This window comes from Aquila chrysaetos, chromosome 24 (genome assembly GCF_900496995.4).
Source record: "Aquila chrysaetos chrysaetos chromosome 24, bAquChr1.4, whole genome shotgun sequence".
Classification (NCBI taxonomy): Eukaryota; Metazoa; Chordata; class Aves; order Accipitriformes; family Accipitridae; genus Aquila; species Aquila chrysaetos.
Window position 1 is genome coordinate 16,449,385 of NC_044027.1, and position 13,390 is coordinate 16,462,774.

Below are 13,390 nucleotides of genomic sequence, written 5' to 3' on the forward strand. Positions count from 1 at the left end.
GCTCACACACAGAAGATAGGAACCAGAAAAAACATGGCTTTGCTCCATGGATATTTAGGAGGGATTCAGAAAACCTCCCAGCCTACTGGGAAAACCACCTTGAATACTGGACCATACTAAGCTAAGCTCTTGAAAAGCCAACCATGAACCACACAAGCATCACGTTATATCCTCCCCTCCCCAAGTACCAGGCGATCATCACGTTCCGGGTGGAATTGCTCAGCGTAAGCCTATCTGGACCACACATCATGCCAACAAGTAGGCAGGCAGCAGTTTCTGGAAATGGGATACTATCAATTGAATCCTATGAAATACAGCACCTCTTCTTCTCAGAGTGCAACACAATCCCAAGGACACAAGTTTAAATAGCTGGACTATCCACAAAGAGGAGAGGATGCCATCGTACAGTCTGCTTTGCAGGGCAGAAAAAAAAGATGTCCCAGATTATGGGAAAAAAGACGAGAGGGGAAGCAAACAAAATATAAAAATATCCAGATGATATCCAAACAGGTTCAGTTTTCCACCCTACCCCCTCCCCCAGAAGGAGCCAGTCCTCTGCAACCAGAGGGCTGCGACACCCTGCAAAAGAGGTGGTAAATGTGGACATACTTTAACAGTACTGAGATCCATGGGGTGTTTGATAATATCATGATAGTCATGTAATTCCAAGGCCTCTGCATCAACAGGCTTGTAAAAGGGCCATGCATAGGCTGCATGCTTCTTCGAGAGCATCTCCTTGAGAATGCTGTCACAGTACTTGAGGTGCTCAGAGAGTTTGCCCTTCTTCCCTGCATGTTGGGGGACCTCTCCATCTTCAAGGTCTTTCTTTGGTGGTTTGATGGGCCGGCCACCGCTCTCCCGTCGAGCGATGATTTTGGCCTGCTTCGGGTCCGAGAGGGGCGTGGGCGACTCGCTTCGGCTGGCAGTGATCGCAGAGGTCGTAGGGGTTGTCGTGTCTGCTTTCCGCTTCACTCCCTTTTTCTGAAACAGCAGATGGACAGACTTCATAAGTACATGCCCAGCTCCCATGCTACACTAGCAGAAACCTAGCACAGTTCATCCTTATTTTTGAGATCTGCCTGTCCTCTGACAGAAAATACAATTATTTCACTGGGATAAATGGGACTTGTGACTGACTAGAAGCTTCAACACACAATTCAGTGACTACAACACGATGTATTACTACATGTCATCTGAGCCACAGTAACCAGCCATTTGCACGAGTCCAACCCAACCCCAAACATGATGCAAAATGTGTTAGCTCTATGTATTTCACTGAGATTTAAACTAAGGACTCTTACCTCATGTTTGCCAAGGGAAAGGAGTGCGCCCAGTCGATTACTGCAGCTCAGCTGATGCATCGTGACTTAGTAAGTGTCAGTAACTTAACCACATGTCTGAGTCCCCAGTGGCAGGATCAGGCTATAAGTTCTGAACCAAAGCATATTAATCACCAAAGACCCATGAGCCCTCACTCCCTTGTATTTAGTGGGTGTGCTAAGGTAGATTGCTTATTATGGACAAAAGCAAGAATTTAATGATTTTGCCTTAAGCAAGTAAAACCTCTCTCACATAAATTCAAGCTGCGACTATCCAGTCAGCTCTCTCTTCTGCTCCTATGAAGGATTTATTTCTCTGGAGAGAGAGAGAGGGGGAAAAAAAGATCCTTAGGGAAATCTAAGGGAAATGTTAAGTAAATCCCAAGCAGAATTAATTTTGCAGCATGTATTTGGCAAACTCACTTCTGGGTTCACCCTTGAGTTTGAAAATTACACTGGTTCTCAGAAGCAACTTATTTGGACAGAAACTGAAGTACGAGATAGGCTTCTGAGGAGGACAGCTTATCTGCGAGAAGATCTGACTTAAAATTTCTCCAGTAATTCCCAAACTATAGGGTTAAATAAGCAAAACAATTCTGTGGCTCTGCTGGTCCATGCAACCTCACATTAGAGAACACCAATACTGTTGCAGTTAATTCCCCAGTTTAGAAAAAAACCCAGCTTTCTCTGAGCAATGCTTTCATCATTTTTAAAGCAACACAGAGCTTGCTAGGAAAATTCCAATTATTTAGAGCAACGTTTTCATTCACCCATACATTAACATAGTAAATAGCAAAACACCAATTACAACTCCCAGAAGATTACTCAGTAAGGAAGACAGAACTAATGCACCCAAAACCTGCAGGCAACATCAGTCTCCTCCAACTGGAGTGACAGGCTTGTCTTGAACTGGTTTATGGCAGAGAGGGACATTCCTAGTGCTAGAGTCTGCAAACCTTAAAGGAACAGTCCCAGCAAAATCAGGGGCTCAGTTACAGAAAGAAGAGATGCTTTGGGCTATATGGTGCAAAATGGGGGAAACCTCCAACAGCCTTCTGGTTCATGGAGCATCAGCACTGGCTAAGACTATGGTCAGATGAGAGCTTGTAACTGAGTTGGACAATTACAGTTGACATCACCTCAGCTGGGATGTGGCAAAACTGGCAGAACTTTTCTCAACCCTCTCAAACTTGACAGCAAGCACTTGTCTGAGCACAACCCAAAGGGACAACAATGGTCAGAGAGGCAAGGAGTCAAATGTGAAGGAAGGAATGCATGTAACCAGCAGTGAGGGGATGAAAATAAAGCACTGCTTAGCAATATTGCCTTCTGAAGAGGAAGGGGTTGAGTTCTCCATTTACCTTGACTACTGGTGGCGTAGGAGGCACCACGGGCATTATCGGAGCAGCAGGCGGAGGGGGAGCAGCGGCGGGAGGGGCAGTGACAGGCGGGACATTAGCAGTGATGGTTGGCACAGGGGTGGCAGCAATGACGGGCGTCTGAGACACGGCTGGAGGGACGTTCTGGAACGGGGCCGGCGGGGAGACGGAAGACACGGCCACTGCTTGCTGCGCTCCTTTCAAACGACAAAGTGAAAACACACTGCAATGTACTGATGGTTACAAGAGCTGACAAGACATCAGGAACAAAGTGACAGTGGTGCTGCTGGACTGTGCGAACATGGGCTCAGCAAAAGGCTTCCCAGTCCAGGGCCACAGGAAGAGCACAAAGGACACAGTGTGATTTGCTTAGTGCTGTTACCCAGCGGTCAACAAAAAATGAGAAATCGCTGACCTAAGTCCTTGTACCATGAGCTTTAGGCCAGCCACATGCAAGCAAACTCCTTCAAGCTTGGCATGTGGGGTGTGTGTTGCTCTGGGACAGTCTTCACCCCTCTTGTGCTCTCATAGCTACCCCGCACTCAGCAAAAGAGCAGGAGCTCAAGGAGAGGGAATGGAGGGAGATGGCTCTTTTGGACAGCTGCTGTCCTGCACAGACCTCAATCTGGAGAGTGTTTTTACTATGCATGACAAATGGTAACAACCACTCCCCTATTGCCAGCTTCACACCCAAGACTCCAAAGCACTTCAGGTTTGCCACAAGGTATACAACGAAACAGCTGGGAGTAGAGCCTAAGTCTCCTGATAACCAGGCAAATGTCTCATGCTAGACCTGCACTGTTAAAGAACTGCCTACTAGCGTAAAGGGGGACAAATCTAGTAACTAATGACCGCAGTAGCAATACTCCTCTATGTTTTTACAGCAGCTTTGATCAAAGGATGCTGAAAAGACACATCATCACAAATTTCTCTGAGCTTGAAGGGAGTTGTAGCTCCACCTGGCACCTGAGATGTGGGAAAACCAAGAGGAACAGTTGACTTTCCCAGAGCAACAATTAGAACTTGTTTACAGAAAAAAAAATTTGCAACAGTTTAATTCAGCCCACACAAGCTCCTTTTTGAACTGTTTTACCATGCTTACAGACATTTTAGTCCTAAATTCACTTAAAATCAACTCTAGGTAAGCTGAACTAAACTTAGTTTCTACTGATATGCAATGGTCTACACAGCCTTTTGCAATGGCTTAACAAATCCTTTCTGTTGATCAAACTTTATTCTATGATGTTGCAACCATGTGTGCGAAAGAAAAACATTACACGGGGTTTAGGGGATAGGCAAGATTTGAGTCCAAGTCTCTACTGTGTCAGACTTCTGCCAGAAGCTTGGGTGAGCTGTATAAACCCAGGTCTGTAAAGGCATTCTATGCCATGGTCTGTCACTTGCAGGAGACTGGCATGTCTGACTACCTTGCCTCTTCTTGCCTTAGTTTCTTCTTTGCATACAGGAAGCAACAGCATTGCCCTCCCTCGCTGAAGCACTGCGTGGATGGGTAAGTCACAGATGGTAAGATGTTTGTATGACAAATGCAGAGTGGCCTTAAGACAGACAAGCCCTGAAACAACTGGGTGAACATATCTAGACATCTCACACTCTCCTCTCCACTGCTTTAACTGTTAGACTACGTGCTGCCTTCCTAGCCTCTTCACCATTTGCAAAGCCAGGCAGCTTGGAAGGTGGGTCAGGCTTTGGCAACAGGCTCGTAACGTTTAATGTCACTGGATCAGGTTAATACCTGCACTCTGCGTGCCCACTGATGGCTTGCGACCTTTGCCTTTAGGAACTGGGGGTAATAATTCGACTTCCTCCTGAGGCATCTGGGCAACCTTCTGCAGAAATATCTTCTCCAGGGCTTGGGCCATGAGGACGATGTCGTCTGTGGGCTGCAGAAATAAGAATACAAGCCCATGCTGTATCATCCACATATTAGAAGCAGAGAGGTTCAAGATCAGGCTTTGAAATCCCCAATGACACTGCACTTCAAATAAATGATGGTATCCAAGCTACGACAATAAACAGACTAGCTCTTTTCCCTCCTTCCATGCTACCCTCCTGCTCTTCTATTATAGTCTAGCATGCAATAATTACAGCCTCTAAGTACACTGCATCCAGAGAGTTATCAGGACTTCCAGTAGGAGCCTGATAACTAGCATCCCGTGCAACAGTGTGGAAGCAGCAAAGTGGAACAGATGAGCTGTCCTCCCCTGCTTGCCAGCAGGTCCCAGAGAAGAGTGTAAACACATACTCTGTGGCTCAAACTAATTAATTTGTTTATTTCAGCTTCTTCACCAGTATGGGTCAATGATGACAAACCACTATAGAAAACATAATACAAAGAATAGAGGCTTTTAACAACCTAACAAAACAGCAAACAAGCCAAACCCAAAATAATAAGCAATCTAAAGGTGTGCAAGTATGGACGAGACATAGGCAAAGAACAGAGCTATACTTCCTGAACTGCTCTCTGCTGCTAAGAGATACTATTTACTTCTAGACAGCCAGTGTAACACATAGCACTAATACCCCACAGAACACCTGCAAAGTACTGCATAAACCATAGCTCATCTGAAAGAATTCCTAACTGAAAATAAAAGGAGTAAAAACTTGCTACTTAACCCCAGAACAGAAATCTACCTATAATTAAAAGGCACATTTGCCATTTTAACTAGTCCAGGGGAAGAAAGACACAGCACAAAGACAGCTTTGTGCATTTCAAGTAATGTGGTTGCAATTAGCGGCATTTCAAATCCTCACAAGGAGGGCCCTGAGCACAGCAGAGCTGGCCCTGTTCAAAACCTGCACTGTAACAGTTGCAGGTGGGTCTTTCCTAGGCAGTGCTGCAGCTAAATGCTTGTCTGGGCTCTTTACCTTGTTATAAATGTAACAATTTGTAAACATGGTGTTGAAATCCTGCATACATTCACTGGCACTCCAGTAATAGTTATGTTCCAGGCGCTTCTTGATCGTCCCCATGTCCATGGGGTTTTTTATTATTTTGTGATAATCCTGTTGAAGAAACAGGAAAGACATTACACCTCTTGATGTGCAGAGTGTTGTTCACATCTCCCTCTAGTCCCAGCTTTCTCCTCATTCCCCCTCCCAAAAAACACATCCCCAGATTTTTGTGGAAATTTTAAGTATCGCCTTTGCTTTCATTTATTTTCTAATTTGTAGCGTTTTAGTCTATGGTTATTATGAATTTGACTACAAAGCACAAGAACTCCTTCCACAACCACCAGTCTTCCCCAGCTCCCCCCAATACGTGCTCAAACACACACACACAAATGGCTACTTGGACATTATCTGCTTTTTATAAGGACAGCTGGACTGGGAAGGCACTAAGAGTAACATGTGGAGGAAAACGTGCTTTCTGAGCAGCTCTCCCTGGAAGCTGTTTGCAGCCTTGATAACCCTTACAAGGCTGTAGCTGCCATTTTGGATTGTGCCACAGAGTGGAAGGGTGCCAAATTTGGCAGCTAGATTAACACTGCAGCGATGTGCTTCATGTTCACGTGGGACCAGAAGTCAGGGCAGCAGGGTCAGCAATAGCTTTGGCAGGGTGTTCAGTTTAATGGTGGACTGGCTGCAATTTGGGAAACAGCATTTCTGCCTCCCTTTTTAAAAGGCTGCCTCTGGCACTTACAGAAGTTTATCAGTGCTAGCACTGGCTAAGACTGTGCTAAAAGTTTCATCCCTTACAAGGCTTTCACATGTTAACCCAGTTTCCCTCTGGGCTGGTCTCAAGCATCTATAGAGGCTGTGATTAGCCTGGAGATGCTCTAGGCATGCACGGTTATACACCACAATTTTCTCATTCTGGAGAAGAGCAGCAAGCCCTCTCACTGCACGTGCACACAAGGCCACGTACAGCCACTGGCCACTCTCTGAACCCAACCCTCAAGCGCGATCTGAGGCACCACTATTTCCAGGCAAGGCATGCTAGGGCAGAAAAGACAATCCTGCTGGCTACTGGGCTTGTGCAGACTTAGGCCACGCTTGAAAAACAACTATTCTTCCAACTGACGACTCCTCTAAATTTTCTGGTAACCTGCCCTAAAACCACCTCAAAATGCCTCACTGAGAAACTAAATCCACAAAAAGAAGGCACAAAGGAGCACAGACCTAGAGAAATATTATACAGGTGTTAAGTGTTTTACTCTTTTGGCTAGCACTTTAAATAGTACCCATCAACAACATTACAGAGTTCAAAAGACTCCTGATCCAGTCCACAAAATTGGGTTATAACCTGTGGTAACTGGAGCTCTCCTAACCTTAGATCCCAGAACCATGCTCTCTCAAATCCTACGTGCAACGCTCTTGCTCAAAGCAGCCAGAGTTAATTTGCAATGGGCCACATGGCTGAGCAGACAGCAGGGTGGACAGGGGGGTGGTGGTGTCTGTATTTAAGTGAAGCAGGTGGGTAGGGGTATGCCTCCACTGCTGAGGTTTTACACTTACAGGACCCCTTTGAAGAGGTGAGGAGTGTGTTGCTCTATGCCCTGGAAGAAAGCAGCTTAGTAAACTTTGGTCATTTTTTAATAACTGGGCTATATCTTGTACTATCTGGTCTGACAGAGACAGGGTATGTATCATCAGGCACAGGAGGCAGATGGGTAAATGCAACTGTTCTGTTCCTTCTGTTTCCAGGACAGCATTTGAAAATATCTAGCTCCAAAGTATCCTTGGTAATGAGCTTCTCCTGTCTTCCTCAACACAGAAGTCAGCAGCAAATCCAGGAAAGCCTATCAAAAACACAAGTTACATTGAGCCCAATGCCAAATGCTCGGAAGAGTGTGGGCTTCAAGATTCGCTCAAATTGGACAGAGGTGGGACAAGGAGTGAGGACACATAAAAGTAAACAGAGGTAAGCTACAAACAAAACACTACGCTTCAGTTGCTCTAAGACAGCTTGCCTGTGTGCTCTCCTCTTCCTTCACTAAGTGAGAACCAGTTTTCTCCTTCAGAGACCTGTACCTCTCCAGCTCTGCAAGACATCATCTTCTAACTCAGTGAGTCTAACAGCATTCAAGGAAATCCCCAAAAGCAACCTCACCATTCTGGTCCAGTGATCAGAAAACTGATCTCACCAACACAAAGCATTCTAAGAACAGAATACTGAGCAGAAGATGATAGATACATACCGGCAAATTCAATTTAATTGCATCAACAGGTTGGTAGAAAGGCCAAGCAAACTGGTGCTTCCACAAGGTCTTTACCACAACATTTTGCATATATTGCAATTGGTTGGTCTTCCGGCCAGGCTTATTAGGATTAGTGACCTCCGGAGGCGGTGGATTCACAGGGCCCTGAGGAGCCTGGATCGCTGATGTGACTGTCGACATTTTCCTGCTCTTGCTCTCACTCGCTGTCACAGCAGCAGCAACTCGGAGATTTTCTTTCTTCCTTTATGCTCCCTGAACGGGACTGACATCCCATTTCCAGGGTCCAATCATACAACCTAGATCAAATGAGAGGAAGAGGACAACGTGTAAATACAGATACTTGAAGTAGGCATGTTAAGACACTTCTGCTGTTGATAGTGTTTGAACTCGGGCTCTTCACCCCATCTGCTTTGTTCCCTTTAACATACCTTGTCTTGATGATGGGCACAGTTCAAGACCCAAGAGACAGTGGAACAGCAATTCCCAAATTCAAAGCCTGCAGAGAGCCAGTAAGCTTTACAGGACTAGTTCTTGCTTTATCTGGCTCAGTGAGCATCTTCGTGCAAAGAAAACACATGGGGTAGCATAAGAATACGGTTAGGATGTAATGCAGAGACTCCCATGAATGCACTGATCCATAGCTTGCAGCTCCGTTTAAACTTAACTGCATTGTCTCTAGACCCATGTTGGCTGGCACTGAGTCAGCTTACAATTCTCTACAGTGGTGCAATGGTTAGTCTAAAATCCCATAATCAAGAGCGGATGACAGCTGTCAGAGGACCTTGACCCAGAGAAATGAAAGAAGGGGCACAGGGAGGTGCGGTGAACAGTTGTGAAAGAAAGGTATCACCAGAAACATCCTAACTTGAAGTGACCTGCACTTTGAATCTCACAAATGTCTTACTACTGACGTACCTGACTAGGCCCTCAGTTTCATGCAGAAGTCTCAAGATACAGGCTCAATATAAATATTAATTAGTATTATACTCATATCCCACGACCTGGCTAAGAGAACACTGTCATGCTCTCTCTTAAAGGCACATATGAAATACAGAAGAATACACAAATTGCATTATTGTATTCTGTTTTTTCCCCAGCAAACTGCAGGGAAAAAAATGGTCTAGTATCACTGTGTTTTGTATACCATATGGTAAACAGCTTTGCTATGTCATCTTCCATAAACATTTGATATTTCAATTCACATCAGGACTGCAGCTACTCTTCTCATGGCAAGCAGACCACAATCACTTTCTAAAGGCAAATTATTTCAAGTATGTTCAGAAAGCCACACAAATACTCTGACATATGCTTCTTGGCTGTACAGAGAAACATGAGCAGAGGCAGAAGCTGCAGTAATACAGGAAGAAGGAAAGAGGAGTAAGATATCCTAGGAAAAAAATAAAAACCTCTTCTTTGATACATCCCTAATCATCTCTACTGAATATCTGGACTAAATATAGAACACCAACTTACCCTTTGAGTTGCTGATTAGATGATGGCAAAAAGTAAACACATACCTAATTTAGGGGAATTTTACAAAAATAGATGTGTACAAACATAAACATCCCTGCAGCAGAGAGGGATGTTTAAATATTGGTCTTCTCAGGCTTGCCCAGGTAGCGGAGGCATGCGCATTCTGGAGGCCAGCTGCTGCCCCAGCAGCTCTGTACTAGAATGCTCCAGCACCCCGTGACGTTGTGGCACAGGGAACCACACCATAAAGCAGCCGGTGCTCCGGGTGCCACAGACATCAGGGACACCTGAGTGCTCCGGGTGCCACAGCTGCTGGGTGCACCTTGCCATGGACCAGTTTGGCTTGGCTTACAGGTGTTCCTGGCTCCAGAAACCAGATCTGGTTTATTTTTTTAGAGTTAATTGTATAGTTAATTTTTTATAGTGCTTCTACAGAAAATGAAATTGTTAAAAAACGAAAACAAATCTGTGTGTGAGTACACGTGCTTATCTGTGCAGGGAACGGCTAAGACCAGTTATGACTTTGCCACCATCCATTCACGAGACCCATTACATTCCAAGGATGTACCAAAAAATAGAGATAACAGTAGGACATTCTTGTGCCATGTATATGGCACAAGTATAGATCCAGAATCAGGCCTCTGGTCCCTATTCTTTGATAATCCAAGAGCCCAGCTTAGTAGTTCAAAAAGGACCGTCTCTGTTCTCCAGCCCTCTCATCTGATCGTGCTGCTGTTGGCACGCAGGGTGATCACCAAGCAGCCAAGAGGGATGCTGGCACCCTCTAGGCAAGGAATTTCAAAACTAGGATGTTACTTGGGATTTCAGATTTGGAAGAAACCGGGGAAGCATTTTCTCCTGATGTTCCATCAACTCAAAGCAGCAGCAGCAATATTGCAACATGCAGTCTTCAGATCAAGGAGGGGGGAAGAGACAAAGAATTAAAAAGGAGAAAAAAAAGATAATTAGGAATTTTCACTCAGTCTCCTCCTGGGCAGCCCTCTGCATGGATTTTGGACCCCAAGGCCTCTGAGCAACATCCATCACCCGAGTGTATGCAACACTGACTGCAGGTCCCTGGTGACCACCATTAAAGCATTTTGTTTGCTGTCTTCTTGATTAACAAACTGAATGCAATACAAGGATTGACGGGAAATAAAATGCCCACGGAGAGCAATTCCTACTGCTATAGAGCATTTCAGTCACAAGTTTGAAACTATGCGGTGCAACTTAAGTCCTCCCTTTAAATAACCTAAGGTTAAATACAACTATTCTCTTTTGATTTTAATTTCTTGATGTTCTCCTACCTCTCAAACTCCGTTTGATAAGGATTTTTTTAAATTAATTATTAAATCCCAGAACTCTAATTCAAAAAACACACATCTAGCTCCTGCCTCTCCCAAACTCCGTCTCTGACCTTAGCCAAGGTGTTCAATATCTTCATGCCACAGCTCCTCATCTGTGCCATGGAGATAGCGATAGTCCTTTCTGTCTTCATCAGCTCCACCCAGCCAGCCTGCAAACTCTCTGGGACGTGCACTGTCTCTTCACATGCACATTTTGATCATCAAGCTTAAACAAGGTTTGTACAGTCCACATAAGAGAAACATGTAACAGTCATCAGTGACAGAACTCAGAAAGGATTTTAATTAAGAACATTACCGAAAGTAGGAGAGGCAGAATCACGACAGCCAACTCGGCTACTCCTCCGACAGCTGATCCTCTTTAACTTGCATGCTCCAACTCATTGGTTATTACAACCAAAAGTGGCTACAAACCCCAAACCTCTTAGCAGCACTGTCATTTAAATGCTGGATCCTGCAGCTGAAAGTCAGGAATAGCTACCTGGGCTATCATAGGAGCACTGGAAGTATCTGTTCCTGGCATAAATACAGCTTTAATGTGCATGTGCCTCACTGCACCCTTTTAACCCTTGGTCCATCAGCTTCCTCATCATTTGCTGGGGAAGCTGCTTTGATATCAGATTATTCCTTAATTTTTAAAACTAAAAATTTGTTTCTACATCCATTCCTTTACTTATAAAGTTTCAAAATAATATTCTTTTTAAGAATGTAAAAAACAGGATTCTGAGGAATCTGGAAGCTGAGGGTGCAAATGCTTTGGAAATGTCCAGAAGTGTATGACGTTGAATTCAGAGAGGCCATGGCCCTGCCTAAGAAATCTACTAGTTGTCAGACCTCATTTATCAAATGAGGAAAGTGAGAGGCATGACCATCTGACATCCCGACTTACCATACAAGTCATCCAACATGATACTTAAGCAGACTCACACACAAAAACCAAGCAAGCTTACACAAATTGTCCCATAACTACAAGCGGAATCAAAATACGCAGCTCTAGTCTAAGCACTTCAGCATCTACTGAAATTGTATTAGTATCGATAATTATTTAAACTATTAGGGAGCCCAGTTGTGAACCAGGACATCACTGTACAAGGTACCACACAAGTCTGCAACGAAGAATGCCAAAACCAGCCTTGGCAGAGACATCATGTGCATCTTCTAGTGAAGGCCTAAGGCTGGACTTCCTTCAGCCTTGGAGTACTAACTTCTTAAATTTAAATTTTTAAATTACTATTTATCCTGTTCCTCGGACCTGTAATGTTCAAGTAACAGAAGTTGTTCTTGATTTTTCTGGCTGCAAGTGTACAGTTTTGATATTACAAATTTAAATTATACCCTTTTGCTATCATACATGAAGAGTGTACACTGCCTCCCACTTTCTGCATTTCTCCTCCTTCTTACTCATCCCAGTCTGAGGTGATAACTAAAAGCAAAACCCAAACCCTCAAATATATCTTGCTTCTCTGGAGTTTAAGTCTGTCCTTTTGTGCTAAGTTGCAACCACAGTGTGGCATCCAGCAAAGCTATGGGGTTTGGCACATCCCTCAGCCAAACCAGTCATCAAAAAAACTCAGCTAGGTTGGAAGGATTTATTTTTTTTAACTTTTCTTTCATTGAGTTGCTTGCATGGGTCAGTTAGTGGAGAGACAGTTGGCATGGAGAAAACATGTTAATAATTCCCTGTACTAGTAGGATAACATTTTATTCGGCTGATGCAGCCCACAGACTGTCTGCAGCGGTGGAGACTATTTTAAAAGAAGCTATAAAGCCCCATGAAATATGCACTGTGCCAGTAAGCCTGCTGCTTCAGCTAACGGTTCTGCCACTTCCTTTGGCAGTGCCGAACATTTAACGGATGGCTCGCTCCCTTGCTGCTGTTCGTGCAGTACAGGATGGTATTTGTTTTGATTGCAAAATTAGAAGGTAGCAAGCTTTATGTTAGCATGTGAGCCCAACAACTCTTTTTTTTCTCTTGGTATAGTATTTCTGCATGGTTACTTGGACACTGATCAAAAACTGGCGCAATTCCAGCCCAGCCAGAAACAGCAACATAAATCTTCCCATCAGGGAAAATTATGAAGTTTAAGAGATGTTCCTTAACCTCATCTTTATCTCCACATTATTATTTACATTACAGTAGCACATGGAGGCTGTGCAGAGACCAAGGTCCCTCAGTACTTAGCACTCTGCAGACACAGAGTAAGACCCTGTTCCTAACTCGAGGAGCTGGCGCTCACAATTCACGCTTCACACTGTGGTGAAGTGACCTGCCCGGGGCCACCCAGCGAGCCTACAGCAGAGCCGAGAGCAGACACCTGAACCCCGGCCAGTGCCTGGCCCCAGTTTTGTTAGCCAGCCCATCAGAGAAAGAGCACCTCTGAAGCAGTGCTGCTCACACAGGCGTGAAAGGCAGCGACTGAGCCTTTTTGAAGGTAGGATGGAGCCAGCAGCCAGAACCACACTGAGACAGCAGGGCAGCTGGAGCAGGCGTCCTCATGCTGCTGCTCCAAGCGTTAGTCCCCCGCATAGGCTCCTTGCAGCCACCAAAGCAGATGCTCAGTCCCTTTTTCCCCGACAGCAGCAATAGCTGGAAGCTTGGTCAGATTTGCCACCATATGCTACTCCCCACCTCAGAGAAGCAGCAGGCCCATGATCACCTTGCCCAGACTGTCTTA

At 44.8% G+C, this 13,390-nt stretch overlaps 1 protein-coding gene across 4 annotated transcripts in view; it reads right to left on the bottom strand.

Moving 5' to 3' along the window:
• Positions 1-13,390, bottom strand: part of BRD3 (bromodomain containing 3) — a 52,018-nt gene that overhangs the window by 16,648 nt on the left and 21,980 nt on the right. For all 4 annotated transcript variants that reach the window (XM_030000129.2, XM_030000130.2, XM_030000127.2 and 1 more), the window contains 5 exons: positions 7,858-8,174; positions 5,585-5,722; positions 4,452-4,599; positions 2,681-2,895; positions 610-981 (listed from right to left, as the gene is read on the bottom strand). In XM_030000129.2, the coding sequence (XP_029855989.1) occupies positions 610-981; positions 2,681-2,895; positions 4,452-4,599; positions 5,585-5,722; positions 7,858-8,058 (1,074 nt within the window). In that variant the 5' untranslated portion in view covers positions 8,059-8,174. The remainder of the gene's footprint in view (positions 1-609; positions 982-2,680; positions 2,896-4,451; positions 4,600-5,584; positions 5,723-7,857; positions 8,175-13,390) is intronic.